The sequence below is a fragment of the Brienomyrus brachyistius genome, unplaced genomic scaffold (assembly GCF_023856365.1).
Source record: "Brienomyrus brachyistius isolate T26 unplaced genomic scaffold, BBRACH_0.4 scaffold47, whole genome shotgun sequence".
Classification (NCBI taxonomy): domain Eukaryota; kingdom Metazoa; phylum Chordata; class Actinopteri; order Osteoglossiformes; family Mormyridae; genus Brienomyrus; species Brienomyrus brachyistius.
In genome coordinates this window covers 782,682-806,292 of record NW_026042322.1, presented here as the reverse complement: position 1 = coordinate 806,292, position 23,611 = coordinate 782,682, and the positions used below count along the sequence as shown (strand labels likewise).

At 53.2% G+C, this 23,611-nt stretch overlaps 1 protein-coding gene across 7 annotated transcripts in view; it reads left to right on the top strand.

The window, feature by feature from the left end:
- Nucleotides 1-23,611, top strand: part of bnc2 (basonuclin 2) — a 115,571-nt gene that overhangs the window by 47,182 nt on the left and 44,778 nt on the right. Inside the window, exon 1 of one of the 7 annotated variants that reach the window (XM_048999897.1) lies at nucleotides 2,628-2,704. The exons of 5 other annotated variants lie outside the window; for them this stretch is intronic. In XM_048999897.1, the coding sequence (XP_048855854.1) occupies nucleotides 2,702-2,704 (3 nt within the window). In that variant the 5' untranslated portion in view covers nucleotides 2,628-2,701. Of the gene's footprint in view, nucleotides 1-2,627; nucleotides 2,705-21,303; nucleotides 22,627-23,611 lie in introns of those variants that run through there. One more of the 7 variants, XM_048999895.1, reaches the window with a different exon arrangement.

Sequence of the window (23,611 nt, the reverse complement as noted above, 5' to 3'; positions counted from 1 at the left end):
CCTCCAGCCAAGGGCCACCATTGTACTCTTCAAGTGGCAATTGATTTGGCAAAGTGCTGAATGTGCAGCCTCAGCCAGCTGTATGGGGGGTTCATTCTCTCTTTAACAATGCCCCCCCCCACGCTGTCCCCCCTTCCAGGGCCCCCCACCTCCCCCCTCCCTTTCCTGTCTCCTGGCTCCTGGGCCACACACACTGCCGCAGATGTCCCCCTCCCCCCAGGTCAGATACAGTCCCTACCTGACCCCCCCCCCCGCCAGCATGGATCCCAGCTCCATAATGAAACTCAGGTGTGGTAAAGCTGGCTGATTGCCGCCCCCCACCCCACACAAACTCCCTGGATCCTGACGTCTGAGTTGTACGTGAGAGAACCTTTCTCACCCCCCCCCCCCCACTTGTTGCACATGACAGGAGAATCATGGGAAATTTGGTCACCCCATTGCACTCTCCGCACTTTCCAGAACTTCCCAGAACTCTGACACTTCAGCCTTCCATGTAGATATATTAAGATCTCTGTTGATATCTCCCTGATCCTTCAGCCCATGGGGAGGAGGGTATGTCAGCATGGTGACAGTACCCCCCCAGGACAGGTGTGGACTTGGGGGGATGGGTTGCTGGGATGGAAGGCTGTAAGACTTAAGCGACAGTGAAGGGTTCATAGCATGTTGTGAAAGGTGAGCGTTACCCACCTGTTAGATGTTGCTGCTCCATTTTGCTTGTCCTTTTGCTGCTGTTGATATCAAAGAATATTTCGATATTTTGATTTTATTTCGATGTGGACATCACTGCAAAGCAGACCCTTTCAAGAGATGGGATTTTTGTTGAGGGTTTTCCCAGCCCCACCTCCTCAGCTCCCCCACCACAGGATTATCGAACCAAACTGGAAACGGCTCTTTATTGAAAAGCATATTTATTACACTCATTTAATTAGGCACACTAACGAGCGGAGCATAACTGCAGATTACGGCCGATTTATGGCCCAGCGTTTTAAAGCGATGCGGGTAACGTTATTAGACCGTAGTGCTTAATTGTTGGAGCTGAAACTCGCTGTCGGGAGCCCGGCCCGGCCGATTATACCAACACGCCGAGCGGGAGAAGGACCAGATCGAGGCTTGGTTCAGGAAGCAGGAGCGTGACGGGGGAACCGGGAATGCGATTGGGAATCAAGAATGTGATCAGGAATCAGCATTGTACGCAGGAATCAGGAGCGTGATCGTGAATCAGGACTGTGATCGGGAATCAGGAGCGTGATTGTGAACCAGGACTGAGATCAGATATCAGGACTGTGATCAGGAATTTGGAGTGTGATCTTGAATCAGTACTGGTGATCGGGAATCAGGAGCGTGATTGGAAATCAGGAGAGATCATAACTGGTGGAATAGGCTCCCTGTTAAAACATTAATTTTAAACATTAAAATATTAATGTACCAATAGAGTCAGAAAAGATGGAATCTGGCTACTTGGAAACTGCCGACAGACTCTCCCCCCAACAGGCTGTCACAGTGCTCTGGACCCCCCCCCACCTCCCCGATCAGACTTCGACCTCAACCCTCACCCCTGCCTCACCTTGGCGCGCTCCACCTGCAGGCCTCACTGGGGGCCCCCCGTGGCGACAGAGGACCCCCCCCCCCCGGGGTGACGGCCTGACGTAGCACCCCCTAGCTGCTGGGCGATGGTAACAGCGGCAGGGAGAGCACGACCCCACAGCGTAACGGGGAGCCGGCAGCTGGGCATTTGAGGAGTGCAGAAATACTGCCTCTTGTCCCAAAATAAGCACATCGCTCACTCCCTCCCGTGTGGGGTGAAATGGGCTCATGCCCCCCCCCCCCTGCTGGCTCAGCTTCACCCGCACTGCCACTGTCAGGCCCTTGGGGGGTGGGGGGGTGGGGTGTGGGGACAGGCCGGGTGTGTGTTTATGAATTTAGGGAGGGGGGGGGGGCAGTATGCTGTGCAGCCTGTCCAGGTGTGACTCTGACTTGGTGCTTTTGGATGAGTGTGTGTGTGTATGAGCGCGTACTGTGTGTGTACGGCATGGGGGTGTGTCGTGTGTATGAGCGCCGTACTGTGTGTGTACGGCATGGGGGTGTGTGCGTGTGTTTTGACACCTGAACAAACTGTGGCCCACACCAACAAGCGGGCCTCTCACAGCCCTGTCTGTCTCACAGGACTGCTGCTGTGCCGCAAGTCTCTGCGCACATCAGCTTTTTCAGAGAAGGGCTCACGGTCACTCGTCGCGGTAAAAGTCCCACAAAGACACCAGTGTGTCCCCCCCCCCAGCCTCACTGGCCCCTGGCCGCCCCATAGCGGGGGGGGGGGCTCCGGCCCTGACTGTCGCATTCCCTTTCAGGTTAGAACAGGAAGGCCGCGCTGTGCTCCTGTTCCAAGGCGTGAGCAGGCTGGGGGTCCTTTTGCGGGCTGGGGGGGTTCAGCGAGTGAGTGAGGGACAGGGCTACCGCAGAGGGCCATCCAGTGCCTCCTGAACCAGCGCTCTCTCCAAACAAAACACGGGGAGGAAGAGAGGAGAGGGAGGGGAGAGAGAGCAGGAGGGGAGCTGGAATGTGCCTCTCACCCTCGCCCCCCCCCCCCCCCCCCCCCCCTCGGCTTCCCGGCTTCCCGCCCAGCGCCAGAGCTTCCCAACGCACCGTCACAGAGCCCAGGGATCTGCGCGCTCTTCACCCGGGGGCCAGGAGGCCGCCTCTGCTCATGGTACCGTATGTTACCCCCGCTCTTACTCCCTCATTCCTGGGGGGGCGTGGGGAGGGAGGGGGTGGGGTGGGGCAGCGGTGAACCTGCGTCGACCTCGTCAGCTTAGTTTCGGGACTGACCGGGAGCATGTGCTGTGACGTGCGGTGCAGCGGCCCGCCGAGCTCGATCCGTGGCGGCCAATCGGCTCTGGCGATGTTTGACAACTGCTCTTGCTGTGAACAGCTGATTGGTGTAAGAGCCGTTAAGGTCTGTCACCTGACATCGAAGCCTGGCTCCCCGCACCTCCTGCCCCCCGCCCTCTACTCCTAATTACCCCCAATGGCTCACCCTCATGTCAGCTTTCCTGCATAAGGTATTTCCTGTTTCAGTTTTCCATAGCTCCTCCTCCTCTTTCTCATTTATTTTTTTTTAACCGCTCCGCCACCCTGCTGGTTGAACCCGAACACGAGGCATGGCTCTCAGGATAGAGATTGTGCTTTGTTTCGGTCTTCCGGGCAGCCAGCGCCGCATCTCTCGCTCTCATCGCTCTGCGTGAGCCGTATATATTAGCTTTATTAGTGGCGAAAACGTCAGATTAACAGAGGGAGTGTTTGTGCATACATTAAACTTTATTAGTGCTGTAATCCCACTCGAGTACAGATGCAGTTTTCATGTTCGTTTTGCATATCGTTTGCATGTGTTTAAGGGGGCGCGGCTCCACCTGGCCCCTGCTCCCCCATTCCTGACCCCCCCCCCCAGTGCAGCGTGTTTTGATCAGGGCCCTGACTGGTCTGAGACACTCGTCTCCCCCGTTGTTCAGCCCGCTGGGCCCCCGGGGTCATGATTAAACCGGCACCGGTGCACTGAGGTTCATGGGCACCGCTCCCTGCTGCGAGGGCCTCCTTTAATTGGCGGGGGGAGGGGGAGCGTAGCATTGCCGCCGGTAACGGGGGAGGCTGGCGTTGCTGGCGGTAACGAAGAGCCGAACCCAGTCGAGCTCGCCTGTCCATCTGGACCTGGTCAGGCGAAGCAGGGGAGTGTGTAGCACGGTAATGTCTGTCTGCTGGCAATAACAGCTGCTGCCCTCGTTCGGACCGGGGAGCCCCAAACCCCCCCTAGCGGGGCCCTTCTGGGATGTGGGACTGGGGGGGCAGGAAGGGATGGTACAATCCCACCAGTGGTAGGAGCAGCTGTAGTCAGCTGGCGAGGTGTCAGTGCCTCCTCCCAGTCCGATATAGGTCTTGCCAACCCGCCAGTCAGGCACGGGGGGCGGGACTTCCTTGTGCGACCATCTCAATGACTCTGGTGTGACGGGCCATCTTCCTCTCTCCGTTTGGTTTTGATTGGTGTAGATTATTTAGTGCCCACGTCCCTGACCTGAGGGGGTAGATTATGGGCAGATTTTCTGGGCGGATCATTTAGCTGACGGAGCTGATCATTTAGCTGAGGTTCCTGTGCCTGTTATGCTATCCGTCCATGCTAGCCAGTATCGCATGTTGGGTCCGAAATGCAGCACATAAAGCACTACGCCCCCTGCTAACCGCGGAGGCCTCAACTCTCGCAGGACGGCATCCACGTGCCCCGCCTACTGCCCGGCCAGTCGTGTGGGGTGATGAGCTGAGCCCGGTGACTGGAGTCGCGTGTCCATAAGGACTCGTAAAACCAGCCTGTTTCTGTACATTTGCTACTAGCGAGTTACCTCACATGTCGCGTACCCATCCTTGCCCCCACCCCCCGCATTCAATTTCCAGCCAATTTGTTTGGTTTGAGCAAGAAGATCCTGTGTTTGCATGTTAATGAGGAGGGGGGCTGGATAGCCTCGGTCCCGCAGTCAGACCCCCCCCCGGCTGCATTAATGACTGCCTTTTAAATGGCTACATTCTCATGTGCCAGAGATGCCAGTAATGATCACTGAGATCTATTTTTAATGTTGGGGGGGTGGGGGGGGGAGGTAGTCGGAGGCTCATCAAAGTGCAAAGGGAAGAAGCAGGAGAGTGGGCCGGGTGGGGGAGGGGGGGGCAGCAAGATGACCGTGTGCGAATAGACCGAGAATCAGGGACGACCGCAAGGTGACCACTCTTAAAATTGCGTTATCTGCAACTGCAGTCACGGCCCCTGTCCCCTTGATGTTGTTGAACATAGTAGCTCTGTCCTGTATTGGTCACGCTCCTTCCATTCTTCACCCCCTCCATTCCTCATGCACGCCTTCGGCCACCCCCACCCCACCAGGTGATGGCTTTCCCTCTGATAACGGCGGTCGCGGTTCATTATCCTTAATGAAGCGTGAGTGGCCTCGCACGGCGGCTCGGGGTAACAAAACCGTCACCCCCGCTCCCTGTATTTGTCGTTCAGCGCCGGTCTGTCCCCCAGTCCAGGCAGCCGAGGGGCCCCACGGATCACGCGGGGAATGCCACCACCCCCTACGCACGGGACACCCTACGCATGTCGGGCGACTACAACACGCGTGTGACACACACGAGATTTGATCTTCCGCTCGTTTCATCTTTTCCCAAAAGCCGGAATGTTTCCTGGCGTTCCCTGTCCCGGCTCTTAAAAAAGGAGGAACAGATGTGGGATGCTGACAGGCTGTTTTTTCCATCGCATACCTTCGCCGGTTGTGGAAAGTCTCTCTCCCCCCCCCCTTCTAACGCCCCCCCCCCCCCCCACCCCCCCCGCCCCTGCCTCTCTCTTTCGCTGTTCATGCCCGCATCTCCTTGTAAGGGGGAGGGACATGTTTGGACAGGGTTCTCTGGTTTTTCGGAAGGCCTCTGGTTCTCCCAGGTGTCCGGGTTTCTTGGAAGGACGATTCCCGGGCCGTGGGTGGGGGACGCAGATTTGTCAACGGGGGCGACGCGCCGGGCTGAATCTGTCATGGGGAGGGTCACACAGGCCTGCTGGGAAACCCCCCTACTCCCCATGCTTTGTCACCTCTGACGGCACCCGTGGTAATGAACTCCTGATGTTGTGCGGCGGACAAGCTCACGAAATCCTGACAGAGTTCGGAATGTACTGTGTTTTACCAAATGTACCATGTTTACTATGTTTGCTGTGTTTACTGCGTTTACCACGTGACTTACGGGAGCTGCGGGCTCAGCCTAGGATGTGTCCTAATAACACTGTTTTATGTGCTCATTGTACACTGGGACAAATAAACACATGCACAAACACACACACACACACACACACACACACACACACACGTGTGGCCTTGAGGACAGGAGAACCAGCTTCAGGGATGTCTCAGGTCGCGTCTGGGACCAAACCCCCCCACAGCCCACCGCCCCCCACGGTCTTGTCCGAAGGCCAGGAGCTGACAATGCGAGGAAGGACAGAAACCCGACCGCGTCTCCTTAAGGGTCTTTTTCCTGCTCACACACCCCTCGAAATTAAAATGTCATTACCTACTTGGCTGGGTGTGCAGAAATATATCATTAATGAGATGAGAACAATGATCTGTTTGACCGGCGCTTTTCTTAACCTTTGTTTTCTCAAACGGCGGCCTCTGCACTTTGTTTGAAGCCTCCTCGCTTTGTTTTTGAACACGAGCGGAGCAGCCAGCGAGGGCGAGTGCGCTGTCTCAAAGCAGAATGCTCGCTCGGAGCCCATACTGCCGGCCACGCCATCTGAGATCCGGCTCAGGGATAATCAGAAAACACCCCTGCAACTCGGGTCTTACACGAAACAGAAGCCCTGTGGTCTTGGGCATGGAGGGGCCCCCCTGAGTGAGGGTGCATCTCTGCGAATCCGAAATGATTTCCCCTCTCGTGGTGGGGGGGGGGGGGTGTTCAGTATTGTGTGTGTATCAGTGGAAGAACTGTTGACTCATGGGAAGGATGCCGGTTTGCAGGAAACAGTCGGGAATTTGGCGTAGACAGACAGTTATACTACCCCCATTTATTAGAGAATAATGTCCTTAAACGTTATTGCCCCCTACTGTCCAAGTCAGGCATGTCAGCCACATTGGCGGAGCTGGGGGTGTGTGGAGGGACAGGCTGAATGTAGCGGCCATGTCGTCCCAACTTGTTCTTGTTTAAAAGTGTGAGGGAGAGGCGCATGTGTGCCGGTTTCCTGTGTCCCGGTGCATGTAGACGGGCGAGGAACACGTGAGGGAGGATCCTGGCAGGGCGCGGTGCTGTCCGTTCGTGGCGCTGAGCTCCCCCGCTGATATCTCAGGAATGCTGCAAGACGGATCTCCCCCCCCCCCCCCCCCCCCACCACCCCGGCCGACAGCTGCGGAGAGACAGCTCTGGGGATTAAGGGACGCAGCATGCAAACAGTCCACTGGGGGGGGGGGGGGGGGGGCTCTCCCACTCTGCCTTCCTGGGGGTGTGGGCCGAAGCCCCAGCTTCTCAGCCAGGAATGTCGCCCCCCCCCCCGCCCCCGAGAGGACCCTGGTACGCACCCCCGCCCCTGCTCCGTCATAGTGCTGTCTGACATGGGATGTTCCCACCTCTTCTGTGGGAGGTAATATTTGATGCTCAGTGGGTCACAGGTGAGGAGAGATGTTGTCTTGTGAGTTTTTGTTTTTATTAAAAAAAATGTGTGTAGGCTGCTTGGGCAACTCGAGCACTATTACCCCCCCCCCCCCCCATGAAAGGAAACCTAACCAACTGTACTCCGGTGGTCACTGAGACACTAAGATGACGGACCTCCCCTTCGCTGTGGTCTGCTCTCTAGGCAGCCTTAGACATTAGAGTCAGATGGGATGATGGGGGCGTCCCGCTTTAACGACTCGCTGTGTCACCATTAGCTGGGGGGGGGGGGGGGGGGGTTTGCGCGGAGGCAATCGGCTGGGTAAATCCGCCATGAAACACAAGACCGGGCAATAAAATCCGAGCATCTGCAAGAAACTGGAAACAGATGATGGTGAAGGATGAGTCCCCCCCCCCCCCCCCCCCCCCACCCCCCTCGGGTGCTTTTTGGGTAGGAGTGTTGAACCAAGCGTGCACGAAGGGTTAGGGTTAGTTGAACAGCATCTCAGGTTAGGATCAGACCGTAGTGAGTTTGTTACCAGAGATAATATCAGCCCCACAGTCACAGTCCCCTGATCTCCCGGTCCCATGGCACCTCGAATCCCCCATGGGGAGTTGGAGTACCAGAGCAGACCGATCCAGGTCTGCCGGACTCCGGGCTGAAACTAGCGGCGAAGCGGCCAATGTCTGCTCCGGGGTACAGAGTGGGGAGACGATTAGATTATCTGAGGATTACCCAGAGTCTGTTACTTTCCCCAGAATAAAAGTACAGCTGGGGATTAGCGATCGATTGTCCTCCCCCGCGGCCCCGCAGCTGGTGTCGCATGTCCGCAGCGTTCAGCCGACTGCCAGCGACACGCCCGTCCCGTTCCATTTTAGCAGGATGGCCCGGACATTGATCTTGGGTCATCGATTGCCTCGGAAGAACTGATGTAACGACGAGCGGCGTCCTGTCTCAGATACCAAACCCAGAATCCGCCGAGACGGAAGAAAACAGGAATCACGTGCCTCGTTGGGAGACACCATCGCTTCGGTAGCTATCCGTAAATGTAGTGATTGCCTTCATGTGATACCGGAATTAACTCTACTGGAATTTTTTTCGAGCATCAGAACGCAAATCCGGCATCTCCAAAGGTCTGTTTTCAAACCACCTGCTTTGTCATCAGGACTCGTCTTTCCTGGAAGCTCCTGTGGTAGCAATTTGAGGGTTGGTCGGAGCGCCGGAGCAAAGAAATGCTGTTCCGGTCAGTGGTCCGAGAAGGGGCGACGGGCCCCCACGTTCCCAGCTCGTCGGGGGGGGGGGGGGGGGGGGGGGGGGGGGGCTTAGGGGCAAGCAATGGGAAAATCGAAGGTTTCCACCTCTAAATTGAACAAAAAACCAACGGTCGGTACGGACGGAGGCAAATGGAACCTTCTAGACTGAATCCATCCTGTGAGATGCTTGAAAGGGACTGGCTTTCAAGTAGAGGATCTGGGTTGCAGGGGGGGGGGGGGGGCTTAGGGTACCAGCAAATTGACAGCTCTGAAAGGAAAATACACAACATCACGAGACAAAGGAAGAAGAGTGGCCCAGACGGGAGAGATTAGCTTAAATGAGCTTTAGGGGTTTCTAACAGACAGCGGTGTTCACGAGGAACAAAACCCTATGTCAGCAAAGCGTTAAAAAACGAAGCCATCTTGAATGTCTTAAGAGCTACCTGTGTCCTGGGCCAATGAAAACAGATATATAATTTTATTCTTGCCAGCAATGCTGTGTTTTTAATTCTGGAGAGTCGTACGCACTTTCACACACAAGCCTTGTAAATCTGCCCTGCTTCCTCCACTCTCAGAGGTCTTGCTGCTTTTTATGCGTGTGATTTTTTATTTATTTTTTTTTAATCTCTCACCTTTTTTTTTTTTTTAAGATAAATGTCTGCTGTTTTCAGCAGGTCTGAGAACTCGGAGCTCGGACATCTCCTGCCTGTTTAAACTCTCCTTGGGGTTAGAGACGTGGCCCGCCCCCCCAGCTGTTCCGTAGAAACACCCGGAACGCCCCACGTCGCTTGGCTGCCTTTAAGGGGACTTTGTGGCGAGGGGGGGGTGGAGGGGGGTAAGGGGGACAGTGTGAATGCTCAAAGCTGCGCTCTCCAGCACTCACCACCTTGGGTAACTGGGTAAGACTGAGGAAGGGGGGTCCTGACGCACCCTGCCCCCACCCTTGAGGGTAACAGCAGACATTTTATTACTGGCCAACAGAAATGTTCCTGCCTTCTGCTGACTAGGGTGAATTCCATTTGTTATTTCTTCCCCTCCAGTTCGATAGCTAATTCATTAAGTGGCTCTGATTTGATGCCCCCCCCGACTTTTACTGAAATGATCCATCCATCCATCCATCCATCCATTTTCTGAAACCACTTTGTCCTGTTCAGGGTCATAGAGGTCTGGAGCCTGTCCTGGAGGCTACAGGCACAATGCAGGGAACAACCCAGGACGGGGCGCCAACCATCACAGGGCACATTCACACACCTTTCACACTTACAGGCAATTTGGTAGCTCCACTCGGCCTCCGCGTGTTCTTGGACTGTCAGGGGAAACCGGAGTACCCGGAGGAAACCCCACGACGACACGGAGAGAACATGCAAACTCCACACATGGAGCCATGGCAGAGACTCAAACCCTAGTTCCAATAAGGAAATTTAATTACCCGCATGGTCTTGCGTAATATACACTTTGTTGTATGTATTAAATAAAACCTGAATTAATCTTTGCTAATTAAATAAAACCTGAAGTAAACCTGAATTACATAAACAAAAAAGGGCTGAGGCAACAGTGCTAACCACTGCGCCACCATGCCTTACTGAAAACGATTTAATGGAATTAAGACCCTCGAGTCATGCACCCATGGCATGGCTCCGTCACGATTTACGGAGAGGGGACAGATCCGGACAGCGCAGCCGGTCATGACTCAGGTGTCCAGCTGTGTCTCTGGTGCTGGGGCCTGGGGGCTGGCTCTCTGTTATGGGGGGAGAGCGGTGGGAGTATTTCTCCCCCATAATTAGCAGGCCCCTGCCTCAGACATCTTGAATGCCCCCCCCCCTCCGCAGCAACTCCTTCTTAGGGGGGATGGGGGAGTCCACAGCGAGGGTGGTGGATCTGACGGGAAGTCTGGGACCCTCCGGTGATCGGGGAACTTGTTCGCGGCGGCGGCGAGTTTCACGGGCGGCGTGGACACGGTCTGAGGCGTATTGATTCTGGTCTCGTAGGCGGACTGAGCTTGTCACGCGCAACCTGACTTCGGTACAGCCGAGACAACTATCCCCCCCCGGTCCTGAAAACAGCCCCCCGATCTGGCTCTCTGGAGCTTTCTCTGGGCCCGTTAGAGATGACAGCAGCCTGACTTCTGTTCCCCACACAGGGCTGTTTTTTTTTTACGCTCCACACGGATGGGGTGCGTTGAGGTTTGGCCTGTGGGCGGTGCCAGCATATTCACTGTTGCCACTGCCTTTGGATTAGGAATGGGCGGGGAGTTTTACCTGCATGCTGAATGTGACGCCACTTCGTGTCTTATGTGCTATGTACAGTGTCAGTAGTTCAGGTTTTATTGTAAAATGTGGCTTGTACATGGGCGGGGCCATAGGAGCTCTGGCCCCAGCTGAAAGCTGATTGGCCCTATCCCCTGTCACTCACCAATTCAAGACATTTGGCTTATGATAAGAATGGCCCCCTCTGTATGAATTATGGCCCCTCTTATATACACCCCCCCCCCCACCTTAAGAAATTGTACAATCGACCCTGCCGTAAAATAACACGTCTGCATGTGCTTTTACACACGGGCCCAGAGATTCCAGTTTCCTGCTGCAGTTCGCCTGCGCCGTGGTTTGCCTCGCGGACACAGAGGGACATCGGTGTGGCCGCTGAGGTGCATTAGCGCCGCTCCAGGCATGTAAAAGCTGCTCAATTATGTATGGGGTGTGGGGGGCGGGCAGCGTGAATAGTTATAAAGGGTGCATTATGGGATACGAGAGGAGTTGTGAGACACAGGCCTTGGGGAGAAGGGACAGAAGGAGGGGCAGATGATAGACAGAGACGCCCCCCCCAGCCCCCCCAAACACCGAGCATGTCTGTTACCTGGCTGACTATTTAATGCGGTGTCGCTTACAGGCGTGATTGTGTTATCCTGCCATTATATCTTGCCCACCAGGTTGCATTCTCCATAAGTGGCCTTTAAAAGTATTTTCTTTCAAAGTACTTTTCTCACATATTCTGATCTTCGTAAATGTTGTTTTCTTTGTCCCTGTATCCATCCATCCATCCATTTTCTAGCTGCTTATCCTGATCGGGATACAGGGTGGGGGGGGGGGACGCCCTAGGTGGGACATCTTGGTCGTGTATGTGACGGTTTTAGGCCACCCCAGAGCTCAAGCAGAACTCCGTCCTGCAGACGGGGGGTCGTCTTGGACTCGGGTTAGCGTGGGTTAAAGGCAGGCGTGCCGTCTTTATGATCCCTATCTGTCTCCGTGTGCTGATAGCGGTTTTCCTGTGGGGCCGACCCCGGGGCCGAAGCGAGCGTGTCGTCCGCTGCTGCGTCAGCGGGAAAAAAAAGTGTCGCTCAGCAGTGGAAAGGAGCCTGGGTTCGCAATTCCGTGCGTCTGGCTATATTTCTGAAGGGATTAGGGTCGAGTGTCTCGCTCAAGGGTCCAACAGGATGTCCCTCCTGGGATGTACACCACACAAATGGCTATTAGCAGAACCCACTGGGCTGGTGTCCATTACAGTGGCACTCAGGGTCCAGGGTATTATTACATTACATTACATTACATTGCATACCAACACATTTAGCCAGGAACTGGAACGGACAGGAGCAACAACTGGATGCGTGTTGCGAGTACATGGCCAAGGGACCGAGACAGATGAGAAAAACAACTGGATGGTTGTTTTCAGAAGTATGTTTCCAAAGACACTAAAATGGCAGATGGGGATGAGGACATTACCGAAATATAAGATATAGCTCCGTTTTGGTGCTGGAGGTCAATAAAAACCCATGAAATAAAACAGCAGAATGTAACACAGTCATGTCTTGCTGTCTTTGTGATTATGGGTCTCTAGGTAAAAAGGTATGTATGTGAGAGCGCCCTCTACTGGAATGTAAAGTCAGGCTGCAGGAGGAAACGTGTATGTGGGCTGCATGGGGATGTGGGAGAGAGTCCCTCAACTCGTACCCGAGTCACCAGGATGAGGGCGCTAAATAGGAGAGGGTTTGCGTGGATGACCTTTGACCTCTGGGGTCCCATTTAACCCCTGGAGCCCGGTGCTGGCCGTATTCTCCTGCTGGTGCAGTACCTGGGGGGAGGGGTTTTGCAAGGGGGGAGGGGGGTGTCATTGCTCCCGGACACCTGAGGCCTGGGTGACCTAGCCCTGTCTCCAGTTTTTCCCGCCACCCCCGGGACTCTGGTGCCTCCCGTACAGCCACGTTCCTCACGTAAAAACCCAGAAATCACTTGGCAGCCTCTTGTGGGGGGGGTGGGGATGAGGAAAGGCCGTCCCGAGCGCGCGTGCTCCCCGCCCAATGTCTTCCTCTGGGGTCCAGTGCCTGTCCCGCACAGGAAATCGGCGGCTTGAATAAACAGTACAGCAGGGGTCAGAGCTGTCCCCATCTTGCCTTGGCGGCAATAACAGCCTCCCCCCACCCCACGCCCTGCTTGGTCCGGCAGAAGCACGTACATATTAGCAGGAGAATGAAAAAATAATAATAAGATCTGGCAAAGTAATCAATGTCCCCCCCCCCACCCCCCCCCCAACGACCTGTGAAAACAAAGCAATAAAACGAGGCCGGTGTTTATCTTGGCTGGAGCGGCTGGGTGATAAGGGCGCACGCTGATTAGCACGTTGGGGTGGTGGGGAGGGGGGGTTGGGGGCCAGGCCTCTGCTTTGTGGATCACCTCTGTCACACCGGTCGCTGCAGATAAGGGCCTTAGGGCCTGGCTATGGGAGTGTGTGTGTGTGTGTGTCTGTCTGCCCATGTGTGTGTCTCCCCCTGTGTGTGTGTGTGTCTGTCTGTCTGTCTGCCCATGTGTGTGTCTCCCCCTGTGTGTGTGTCTGTGTGTGTGTGTGTGTGTGTGTGTGTGTGTGTGTGTGTGCACGTCCATCTGACTCCTCAGTCCAAAGAACAAAAGACTTAACGGGGCAGTGGTGCTGTGCACTGGACTGTCCGAAAGCCGGCCCCCCCCACATGCGTGACTTTTGGTAAACATTAGCCAGGTCATGCTCTTGCGCCTGGGATGGGAAACTCCCCAGTGACTTGTGAATGACAGTGCAATTTGCGCTAATTACGTTTAGCACGTCAATAATGTCAATTAATTAATGCGCGATTATTGTCATAAAAACAGACGCATCTCAGCAGTTTTGACATAATCTTGCAATTATCGACTGGTTCTGATGTTCTGAAAGCGGATGAATGGTATCTATGGAGATGGGTCCGTTGGTGGGGGGGTGTACACACACATTTGCTGTTACGTACTGGACGACGCTCGTTTTCTGTTTCTGCATATTTTACGATGTAGTGACGGCTTTAGAAAAATGGCTCACGCCGGGTTGTTTTGGGGTTGCGTTAGGTCGCGGCAGCGCTGGCGGTTCTGAGAACTGGACCTGAGTGAGACACAGCATTAGGGACCTGTGTTTCCACCCCAGTCGGCTGTGACACCATCGGGGGCTCGTAAACATTCTGGAACGCCATGCCACCGCTTTCAGCTGCTCTGTTTTGTATTGTGCAATGCTGTTCCCACTGCCTTTACCCCTCCAGACGTGGCCCCTGCCCCTTTCCTCCCACAGCCGGGACTCTCCCGGGTCATCGAGCGACACCTCCGCTGGGTCACGACCCCAACATCGCTGCCTCCCCTGCCCCGGTTGTGGGTGGGCCTGTCGGGATTCCCATATTCCTCATCCTGGTGAAATGCGTACTAGGAGCACAGGGCCTCCATGGTTACAGGGGCCGGGGATTGGCTGGTGCTCTTAGACCGCGGAGAGATGCTTACCAGCGTCCATTTCTGTCCTTGGCTTAGAGCCGGGAGCTCAGTCTGCTGTCGTTCTGCACCAGAGAAAGGGGCAGCAAGGATTATGTCCTCTAGGTGGGACCGTGTTTAGCGTTTTGCTGAGTTTTGCCAGAGGCACATTATTCTGAAATGTCTTCGTCCAGGTTTCTGCTGCCTAACTGCAGATGAGCAGAAATCCAGGGATTCCTGTCAGGTGGAGTAAACGAAGTAATTAAGATTTCTTCTCCATCTCCTCTTCCTGCTTCTTTTTTTTTTTTTGATCACAATGTCCTGATTAAAAAGTTTCAGCTCCGCTGCCTCTTTAATTAATTAGCGGGCGCCACAGCGAGGATTGCGGCGACACCAATTAGGCGAGATGCGCGTGTCGCCGATCGCCAGTCCTCAACGCACATCTGCTGCCGCCACAGTCTCCGCCTGCATGCCCGGTCCCTTGGGTTCGCCTCATTCCGTCGACGACGAGGTGTATCACGTGCCGGCCACAGGGGGGCGCGGTGCTTAAGGAAGCTGCCTTGCGGCCTGAATGCTGTGTTTTATCCTGTGGAAATGTCCAGCTGGATAAACATGTTTTATAAAAGAGGGAGGCGGTAACCAAAGGCTATTTTGGGTTAAAGGTTTCCTGCGAGAGCACCGGCTGTAACGCTCCGGTGACAGGGAGCGCTCACCCCAGAACGTCAGCCCCTAAGAAGAGCGCGGTGTGGTGGGGTGGGCTAGTGCTGGGGCGGCAGCCTGAATCATGGTCCCCCCCCCCCCGGCCCTCTCCTGTCAGCCCCATGACTTCTGGGACCAGCTCTCCAGCTCGGACATGCGGAGAGGGACCAGGCCTCCCGGATGTGATTCTGGTGGCAGGGGAGGGATTTGGGATTGGGGGCGCACTGGGAGGGAGGCATGGAAAGCGAGAGAGTAGACAGAGAGAGAGTTTGCTGAAGAGAGAGGGGCCTGTTCTTTATGCCTCGATGCCACTCAGGTAGTCTGGTCCGGCCACGTTGTCCTTGGCGTCCCTCCTGGGCTCCCCCTCGGCATTGAGCGATCCAGCATGTTCCGGGGTGGAGGGGGGGGGGGGGGGGGCTGGTGTCTGCTCTGACGCAGGCCATCGGTGTCTCAGGAACAGCGGCGCTGGTGACGAAACGGAATGCAACAAGGAGCGCGGTGACCACAGGTCTGGCCAAATCGGGCCAAGTTGGCCATCACCTCGCTGTCATCTGGGTCACTCACAAGCAGGCCGCAGCCAATCGTGCGGCTTTAAGGCCCTCACACACACGCGTGTCGCGTGCGCGCGCGTGTGTGTGTGTGACACAGGCAACTGTATCTTCTCACTGGTGCTATGGATATCACTGTAATTCACAGCAACTCAAATACTCACAGTAACTGAAAAATTCTATTAATAGTCTCATTTGCTGTTGACCTTTGACCAAAATCGCACTTCAGTGATTGATCTTCCACATGGAACAGTAAGCTTTGTTTCTCCCGAATTCTAATTAATAGGGCTAATGCTTAGCAATGCATATATCTCTGTGTGTAAACTACAGACATAACTGAAATGTAGCACGGCAGATGGATACGTATCATATCAAAGGCTGTGAGTGCACGAATGATAAAAATAAATCACTTTCCTCGAAAAGTGAGGCGATTATTCTAGACGTCTGACATTTTGTATACATAAGTAATTAATTTTGGCTTTCAATCGGTAAAGTCCAACGAGCCCAATTACCATGCTTAATGTTGCTGCATCATGTAAAAACATTACTTTTAATGTTGTGGGAATATGAAATTGCTACCCGCCATTATGCAAATGTATTGCCGAGCCATCAGACCAAGCTGATAGTACAGGCGTCACCACGAAAAGAAAAACATAAGTGAATTTTTAATGCTGTTTCTTCGGTTATGGTGAAAATGAGCGTGGCTTGTTTTTCACGGGTCAGGTTTGCGTCCGTCGGCCATGACGCCTGCCCTCCTGCAAGGAAGCTGTTTTATTGACATGTAATTGGCTGGTGTAACCGGTTTTTCTGGTGATTTGAGGGCTACTGAAACAGCGGCCCGCTCGGAAACAGCCCGGATGTAGCTGTCGGGGAGGGTCACGCGGATTTTGAGACTATCGACATCCCCTTGTTGGCTGTTAGGGGCAAAACGGTCCCAAAAGTACTGACTGAAATCCAGTTTGGCTGGCTTTTGGGTGTTTTGAATTACTTTTACGGGTCTGGATGTCTTATGTCGTGATTTGCGTCTGGGTTCAAATTTTATTTTTTTTTTTTGACGGAGGCGTGAGTTCTCACAGCAGACTGGATGTTTGGCAGTGTTTTGTTTGAATGTGAACTGGGGGCAGTGGGGATATGGAGGCGGGGGGTGTTTTCATGGCTGTTCAGATTTACCCGCTTCATCTATCAGAAACCAAACCAATGTAACCCGAGGCTGCATGCGTGTCCATTGTCATTTTATGCCACTGCAACCCCCCCACCGCCACCACCTCTTCACGTGTGTCTCACTGCGTAATTGCGTGAGTCGACCAGCTCGTTCTGTTTTCCCCTTAGTTCAGCACATCTGAGAGAGAAGCTTCTGGAAGTCCTGGATGCCTGTCAACACAAAGAAGGCTGAGGGGCTTGTGCGGGACAAGCCTGCAAAAAGACGGGGGCTGGGAGAAAAATGAGCCTGGGGGGGGGGGAGGCACTGCGGGCCCCCCCCTCGCAGCTGCGCCGAGACGCGCCGGCCTCGTTCCGCCAGCAGGGCCGCGCTGCCAAGCCGAGAGGCACTCACAGCTGCTAACACTTACCGCCTTCTGCGGAGGAGTGTGTGATTCATTAGTCAGGACCGCGTGTTTTACACCAGTTCTTGGTCATGTTATTGTTAGGATGTGGTAAAATTATAAATATGGGATACAGGAATCAGAGGCTGAGGGGCTGGGTGTGGGGAGGGGCATGCGTGTGACTCGTTAAGGCTGTGTGGTTCTCATGATTGCGTACAAAAAAAGTCTGTCACAATTTGTAGGGCTAATTGCTTAATTCTGAGAGTTTGGTTTGGGAAACGGGCTCACATCTGCCGATAGCGTCATGATCGGGGGGGGGGGGGGTGGTGTCAGAGCACAGACGCCTGGCGGGGGGGGGGGGATTGCCACAACCCCGGTGACGAGTCATCTCTTTTCCAAGCTCATCGTGCCAAATGACATGCAGGGTGACATGTTTCCGTATGATGTGACACAGATGTGTATACCGATATATAAAGAGACGTATGTAGTGACATTCAGGGTGACAGAATGTATACAGGCGTGTATACTGACACATGACGCGTATAGTGACATGAAGAATGACAGATAGATGGGTGAGTCTCTATCTGACGTAAGACAGATTTGTGTACTTTCTCATAAACATACAATGCTGTGCAGAGTAGCATACATATGACGTGTGTAACAGTCTGTATAGTGACTCATAGAATGCCATGTGACTGTGTACAGGGATGTGTACAATGCTGTGTATAGTGGAATGTAGAGTGACATATACGGTGGTGTGTACAGTGTGCCATGTATGATGGCGTGTACAGTGTGCCGTGTATGATGGCGTGTACAGTGTGCCGTGTATGATGGCGTGTACAGTGTGCTGTGTATAATGGCGTGTACAGTGAGCTGTGCATAATGGCATGTATGGCGCTGTGTATAATGGCATGTACAGTGAGCTGTGCATGATGGCATGTATGGCGCTGTGTATGATGGCATGTACAGTGTGCCATGTATAATGGCATGTATGGTGCCATGTGTAATGGCCTGTACAGTGTGCCGTGTATAATGGCGTGTACAGTGAGCCGTGCATAATGGCATGTACAGTGTGCCGTGTATAATGGCATGTACAGTGTGCCGTGTATAATGACATGTACAGTGTGCCGTGTATAATGGCATGTATGGCGCTGTGTATAATGGCATGTACAGTGTGCCGTGTATAATGGCATGTATGGCGCTGTGTATAATGGCATGTACAGTGTGCCGTGTATAATGTCATGTATGGCACTGTGTATAATGGCATGTACAGTGTGCTGTGCATAATGGCATGTATGGCGCTGTGTATAATGGCATGTACAGTGTGCTGTGCATAATGGCATGTATGGTGCCGTGTATAATGGCATGTACAGTGTGCTGTGCATAATGGCGTGTACAGTGTGCCGTGTATAATGGCATGTACAGTGTGCTGTGCATAATGGCATGTATGGCGCCGTGTATAATGGCATGTACAGTGTGCTGTGTATAATGGCATGTACAGTGTGCTGTGCATAATGGCGTGTATGGCGCCGTCTATAATGGCATGTACAGTGTGCCGTGTATAATGGCATGTACAATGTGCTGTGCATAATGGCGTGTACAGTGTGCCGTGTATAATGGCATGTACAGTGTGCTGTGCATAATGGCATGTATGGTGCCGTGTATAATGGCATGTACAGTGTGCTGTGCATAATGGCGTGTACAGTGTGCCGTGTATAATGGCATGTACAGTGTGCTGTGCATAATGGCGTGTACAGTGTGCCGTGTATAATGGCATGTACAGTGTGCTATGCATAATGGCATGTATGGCGCCGTGTATAATGGCATGTACAGTGTGCTGTGTATAATGGCATGTACAGTGTGCTGTGCATAATGGCGTGTACAGTGTGCCGTGTATAATGGCGTGTACAGTGTGCTGTGCATAATGGCGTGTACAGTGTGCCGTGTATAATGGCATGTACAGTGTGCTGTGCATAATGGCGAGTACAGTGTGCCGTGTATAATGGCATGTACAGTGTGCTGTGCATAATGGCATGTATGGCGCCGTGTATAATGGCATGTACAGTGTGCTGTGTATAATGGCATGTACAGTGTGCTGTGCATAATGGCGTGTACAGTGTGCCGTGTATAATGGCGTGTACAGTGTGCTGTGCATAATGGCGTGTACAGTGTGCCGTGTATAATGGCGTGTACAGTGTGCCGTGTATAATGGCATGTACAGTGAGCTGTACATAATGGCATGTATGACGCTGTGTATAATGGCGTGTACAGTGAGCTATGCATAATGGCATGTATGACGCTGTGTATAGTGGCGTGTACAGTGAGCTGTGCATAATGGCATGTATGACGCTGTGTATAATGGCGTGTACGGTGCCGTACACTGGACCTACCAACCCACCCACATTCTCTGGTTTCAATCTTTACAACCCTACTGTCTTGCTGTTGTCACAGATTCTTCAGCAGCAATCGGGATCACAGCACAGCACAAAACACACTTTAATTGCTCATACCTGCCTCAGCCGGGAGTTAAAAGGCTGTAACTGCAGAGGTGTGTTACGTGATTTACTCCATTCAGACACTATAGAGTCTCGGGATGCCTGGTGTGTGTGTGAGATCAGGGGGCAGGGGGAAGGATGGGGGGCGCGGGCAGCGCCGATCCGTCACGACAGGCTCAGTGGGTGCATCCACTCCACTTCAGCTCCCTATCTGTGAACTTTGTCAGGCTGATAAAGAGGACGCCCGCATGGACTTTTCACACACACACAGACACACACACACACACACACACACGCCCCATGCCTCGGGACTGCAGTGTCGCTGTCACAGGAGCCGTGGAGCTTCTAGGCGGCTGTGCCGACACACGCTAGAGTCCCCCCCCAGCTCCACCCCGATCTGGCCACCAGGAGGGACCCTGCTCCACACCCCACCCCACCCTGTCCCACGCGTGGGGGCTTTTGGGAGGCAGCCCCCCCCCCTCCTCCCCCGGAATGCGACTCAGCAAAGCGAGAGCCGGTTCATCAGAGACGTCTCAAACATGTGCAAGGTAATTATGTGGGTGCGCGGGTGGGGGGCGTACGCGTTCCTAGTGGACACTTGGACCCATTGCTCCTGCACAGGGGTGTCGCTGGCCCCCAGGGACCACAGCACCAAGATTCGCTTTTAATTCGTACAGGGAGCAAAAAAAAAATTTACGGGCAGAATGGAGGAACAGCTGTGAGGTCGGGGCGGCCAGCTGTTTGCAAATGAATTATTACACAAACATTTGTTTGTGCATAGCGTTGTGAAGGCTTCCCAGCACCAGCCTTTCGCGAGGACCTAGTCACGGGCAGACGGGCGTCCACAGGAGTGCCTGAAAAAACAGTGGCGTGAGGTGGACCCGCCGGCACCCTCTGTTCGGTTCCATCGGCCACGTCGAAGCAAGATTCGTATCATATTTTTTTTTTGTTGCCTTCAGAAAGTTACCAGATGCCTGTTTAGTTTCAGCAGATACAGGCGTGACCCGCCGTCGGATTAGCGTCAGGGTTTGAAGCCCCTGTTTGACCCCCCCCACCCCACCGGGGTCACGCCACTGCTCGTGAGCCACTTTCTCTGTGAGCACCGCAGCCGTCACTGTGAGATGGGGGTGGGGCAGATGCTGTGTGGATCGCAGCCCCCCCCCACACGCTCTGGCCAAAGCTCCTCACGCACAGACATCCAGCTCGGCTCTCTGTGTGGTCCAGGCTAGCGGTTGTGACCAGCTCACGACATGACCCTGCGCTACGTCTCCCCCCCTTTTAATTACTGCCAACAACTGACAGGTCGTTGGTGCATGCTGGGAGTTTTCCCTGACCTGACCGCGGAGTTTCCACTTGACGCTGTCCTGCACGTTTTTACTAGATGTGAAAGCCCTGGTTTAATCTTCCATTTTGCGTGACTTAAATGACAAAGTAGGATAGCTGAGGGACATGGCAGCGAGGAATTGGTATCGTCGCAGATATTATTGTTGTCATTGTTAGCTGTCCTTAGGGTCACAAGAAGCTGATTGGGGGGCTTGTTTCATTTATCGTGTCCTAAACCAGTATCTGCAGTGGTTAATCCTCCTCCGAGGCGACTTTCCCATTCAGATACAGACTTTCAGTGGCCTTGAGTTTCGGACAGTTGGCGGAAGCTGAATCGGAGTCAAATTCTTGTTTTTTTTTGGGGGGAAACACGGCCGACAGCACGCAGACGTGTCACATCTGCTTGGCCGCTGTGCGCTACATAAACCGGGCGCGATGGCCCAAAGCCGACTGGTCATCTGCACATGTGGTAAGCGATCGGGCAGCATCCTGCAAGCGAGCTGCGTGCGCTGTTCTTACTCTGGGCCTGTTTCCTGTTTTCTTTATGGATTTTTTTTTACAATGTGGGCCCACAAAATACATTTGGAAAGGGAGAAAAGATTTTTTAAAATATTACAGCGCGGTAAAAAGCGCTGATTGGAGGACGACCCAAGTGCCCCCTCTTCTGTTAATTTAATGAAAGCTCGTTTCTGTCGATTCGGCTGAATCTCCTCCCAGCACTGAGATCGTAAAACACGTTGTGAACACGCCAAGGCTTAAAACCAGCGAAAAAAATGCTTTTTTTCCTCTTAATGAATCCACTCAAACGAATAGCACCTCTCCCAGATTAACCTCTGTTGGGAGTCCAAAACGAAACAACGTACACGCAAACAAACATGTAAATGAAAGCTTGTTGTGTGTGCTCGCTCCTGCTCATACCTCCTGCTCTGAAGGGACAGGAGAAACAGATCCTGTGTTGTTTTCCTTCTCCCGTACCACCCTCGAGTGCTGTTATTCGCAATCCTACTTCTTTATCGTCAGGGATACTTGTCGACGGGTTTTATTTATTCCTTTTTAAGTTCGACGTTGCCTTCCCAGCTCGCTTTGCTTCTCCCAAGGTGGGAGTAACACGCAAGAAGGTCCAGCAGTTGCAGTACCTGTCCACCATCTGTGCCAGGAATGCGTAAACCCAGACGATCGAATCGGCAGAGTTCTTCATCTGAACCTCCAGTGCCTCCAGATAGCTATAAAACACCTGGATGAAATCAGTAGGTGACGGCAGTCAAAGGGAGAAGAGATCAGTCACGGCCGCTCCCGGTAACCTCCCCTGGCTGCTCCCCCCCCCGCGCCCGTGCACCCTGCACGCACCCCTTACTCCTCAAAATGATCCACGTCATCAGAGCGCACAGGATTCTGCTCCAAGGCTGAGCCGCTTTGAAGAGAATAGAGAATGTCTTCGCATCTAAGATGTGCCGGCCCTCCCGTTTTCAACGTCCAGTAATAATCTGATTCATAGCGTCCTGCTGCTGAGGAAGCGGCTGCCGTTATTTACGAGGCACCAGTGATGGCCGATATCAAAACCTGGCAAATTTAAACTTTAATGCCTCTGCTAGGGCATCATGCCTCTGAAAGGGTACGGTGGCTGGTGGGCCTCTGGATAACGTAGCCGAAACCTGTGATACGCGGCCTGGAAAGTAAAAAAAAAAAATAGGAGCAGTTTGCGTAAAGGAGGGCTGTGAGTCCAGCGCACATACCAGAGAGAAGGGAGTGAGGCTGCGCTAGGAACTCTGGAATGAGCACATCTTTGAAAACATCTCGGCCGCTCCTGGCTGGAACCGAGACGTGGTGTTATAAACACGCGTTTGACCAAAATGATCTGGATGGATGTGGCCCACAGGCTCAGCGAAAGGTCAGGGGGCGTGGAGCAGGTCATAAAGAGAGTCTGCGAAGTCTTTCTTTTGTTGATTACCTAGCTTTAAAAAATTGCAGCTGGTTTGACCTTCGTATTTATACTTCATAAATATAGCTTTTCAAGCGCTAAATATATCTATCATTTTTACGGACATGCATGTGTATCAAACCGGTTTTGTTATTCCTATCGTTTGCGCTTTGTTTTGTCGTACTGCTTCTGAGTTCTCACATGATCAGAGGCATATGAGGCACATGTATCTACAGTGCTGGGCTTAGGGCCGATAAGGACTCTGTCCAGGTGGTCCTGTTTTTGTGGCTTCATGGCACTTTCGAATTCAGTGTGATGCCCTTCGGCCTCCTGAAGGTCCCCTTTTCGGAAAGCGGCGCATCGCAAACATACGAAAGGCATCTGGTTCCATTGTTTAATCTCACTGCATCTTGCTTTGTTTTTAAACCTGCCTTTCTTGATGCCTGACAGGCTGTTTATGAAAAGAGTTCACTGCGAAAAGCAAAAGGGCAGCTGAAACTCCCGGTTATGTCAGTCCTTATGTTCAGCCTGTTAACAGCCGGTGGAGAAAACGAACAGAACCTGAGATCCAATTGTTATTTAGGCAATTAGGACATCACACTTGAAGGAACATAACACCTGGTAAATTTAACTTTGACTACTTGGTCCTGACATTCTTAGTCACTTAAGAGCTCATCACAGGCTGATTAGTGTAACCATACAAATGCAGGTGCTTTTGTTGCCCTGTGATTAGATAGTCTGAGCTTCACCATACTGGCTCTGCTGGTGGTACTGGACAGTACTCCTCCCACTGTTCCCACCCTTTTCCCAGGGATTACTATATCTTGTCTATATGGGTGTGGGCTCATTCTTTTCGGAATGTTATCTTTAGTCTTTTTGAGATCTTTTTCAGATTCTAAAGAGAGTGTAAAGTCAATCCAAAAATAAATTGGTATGAATTTGGTAACTGGTTGGA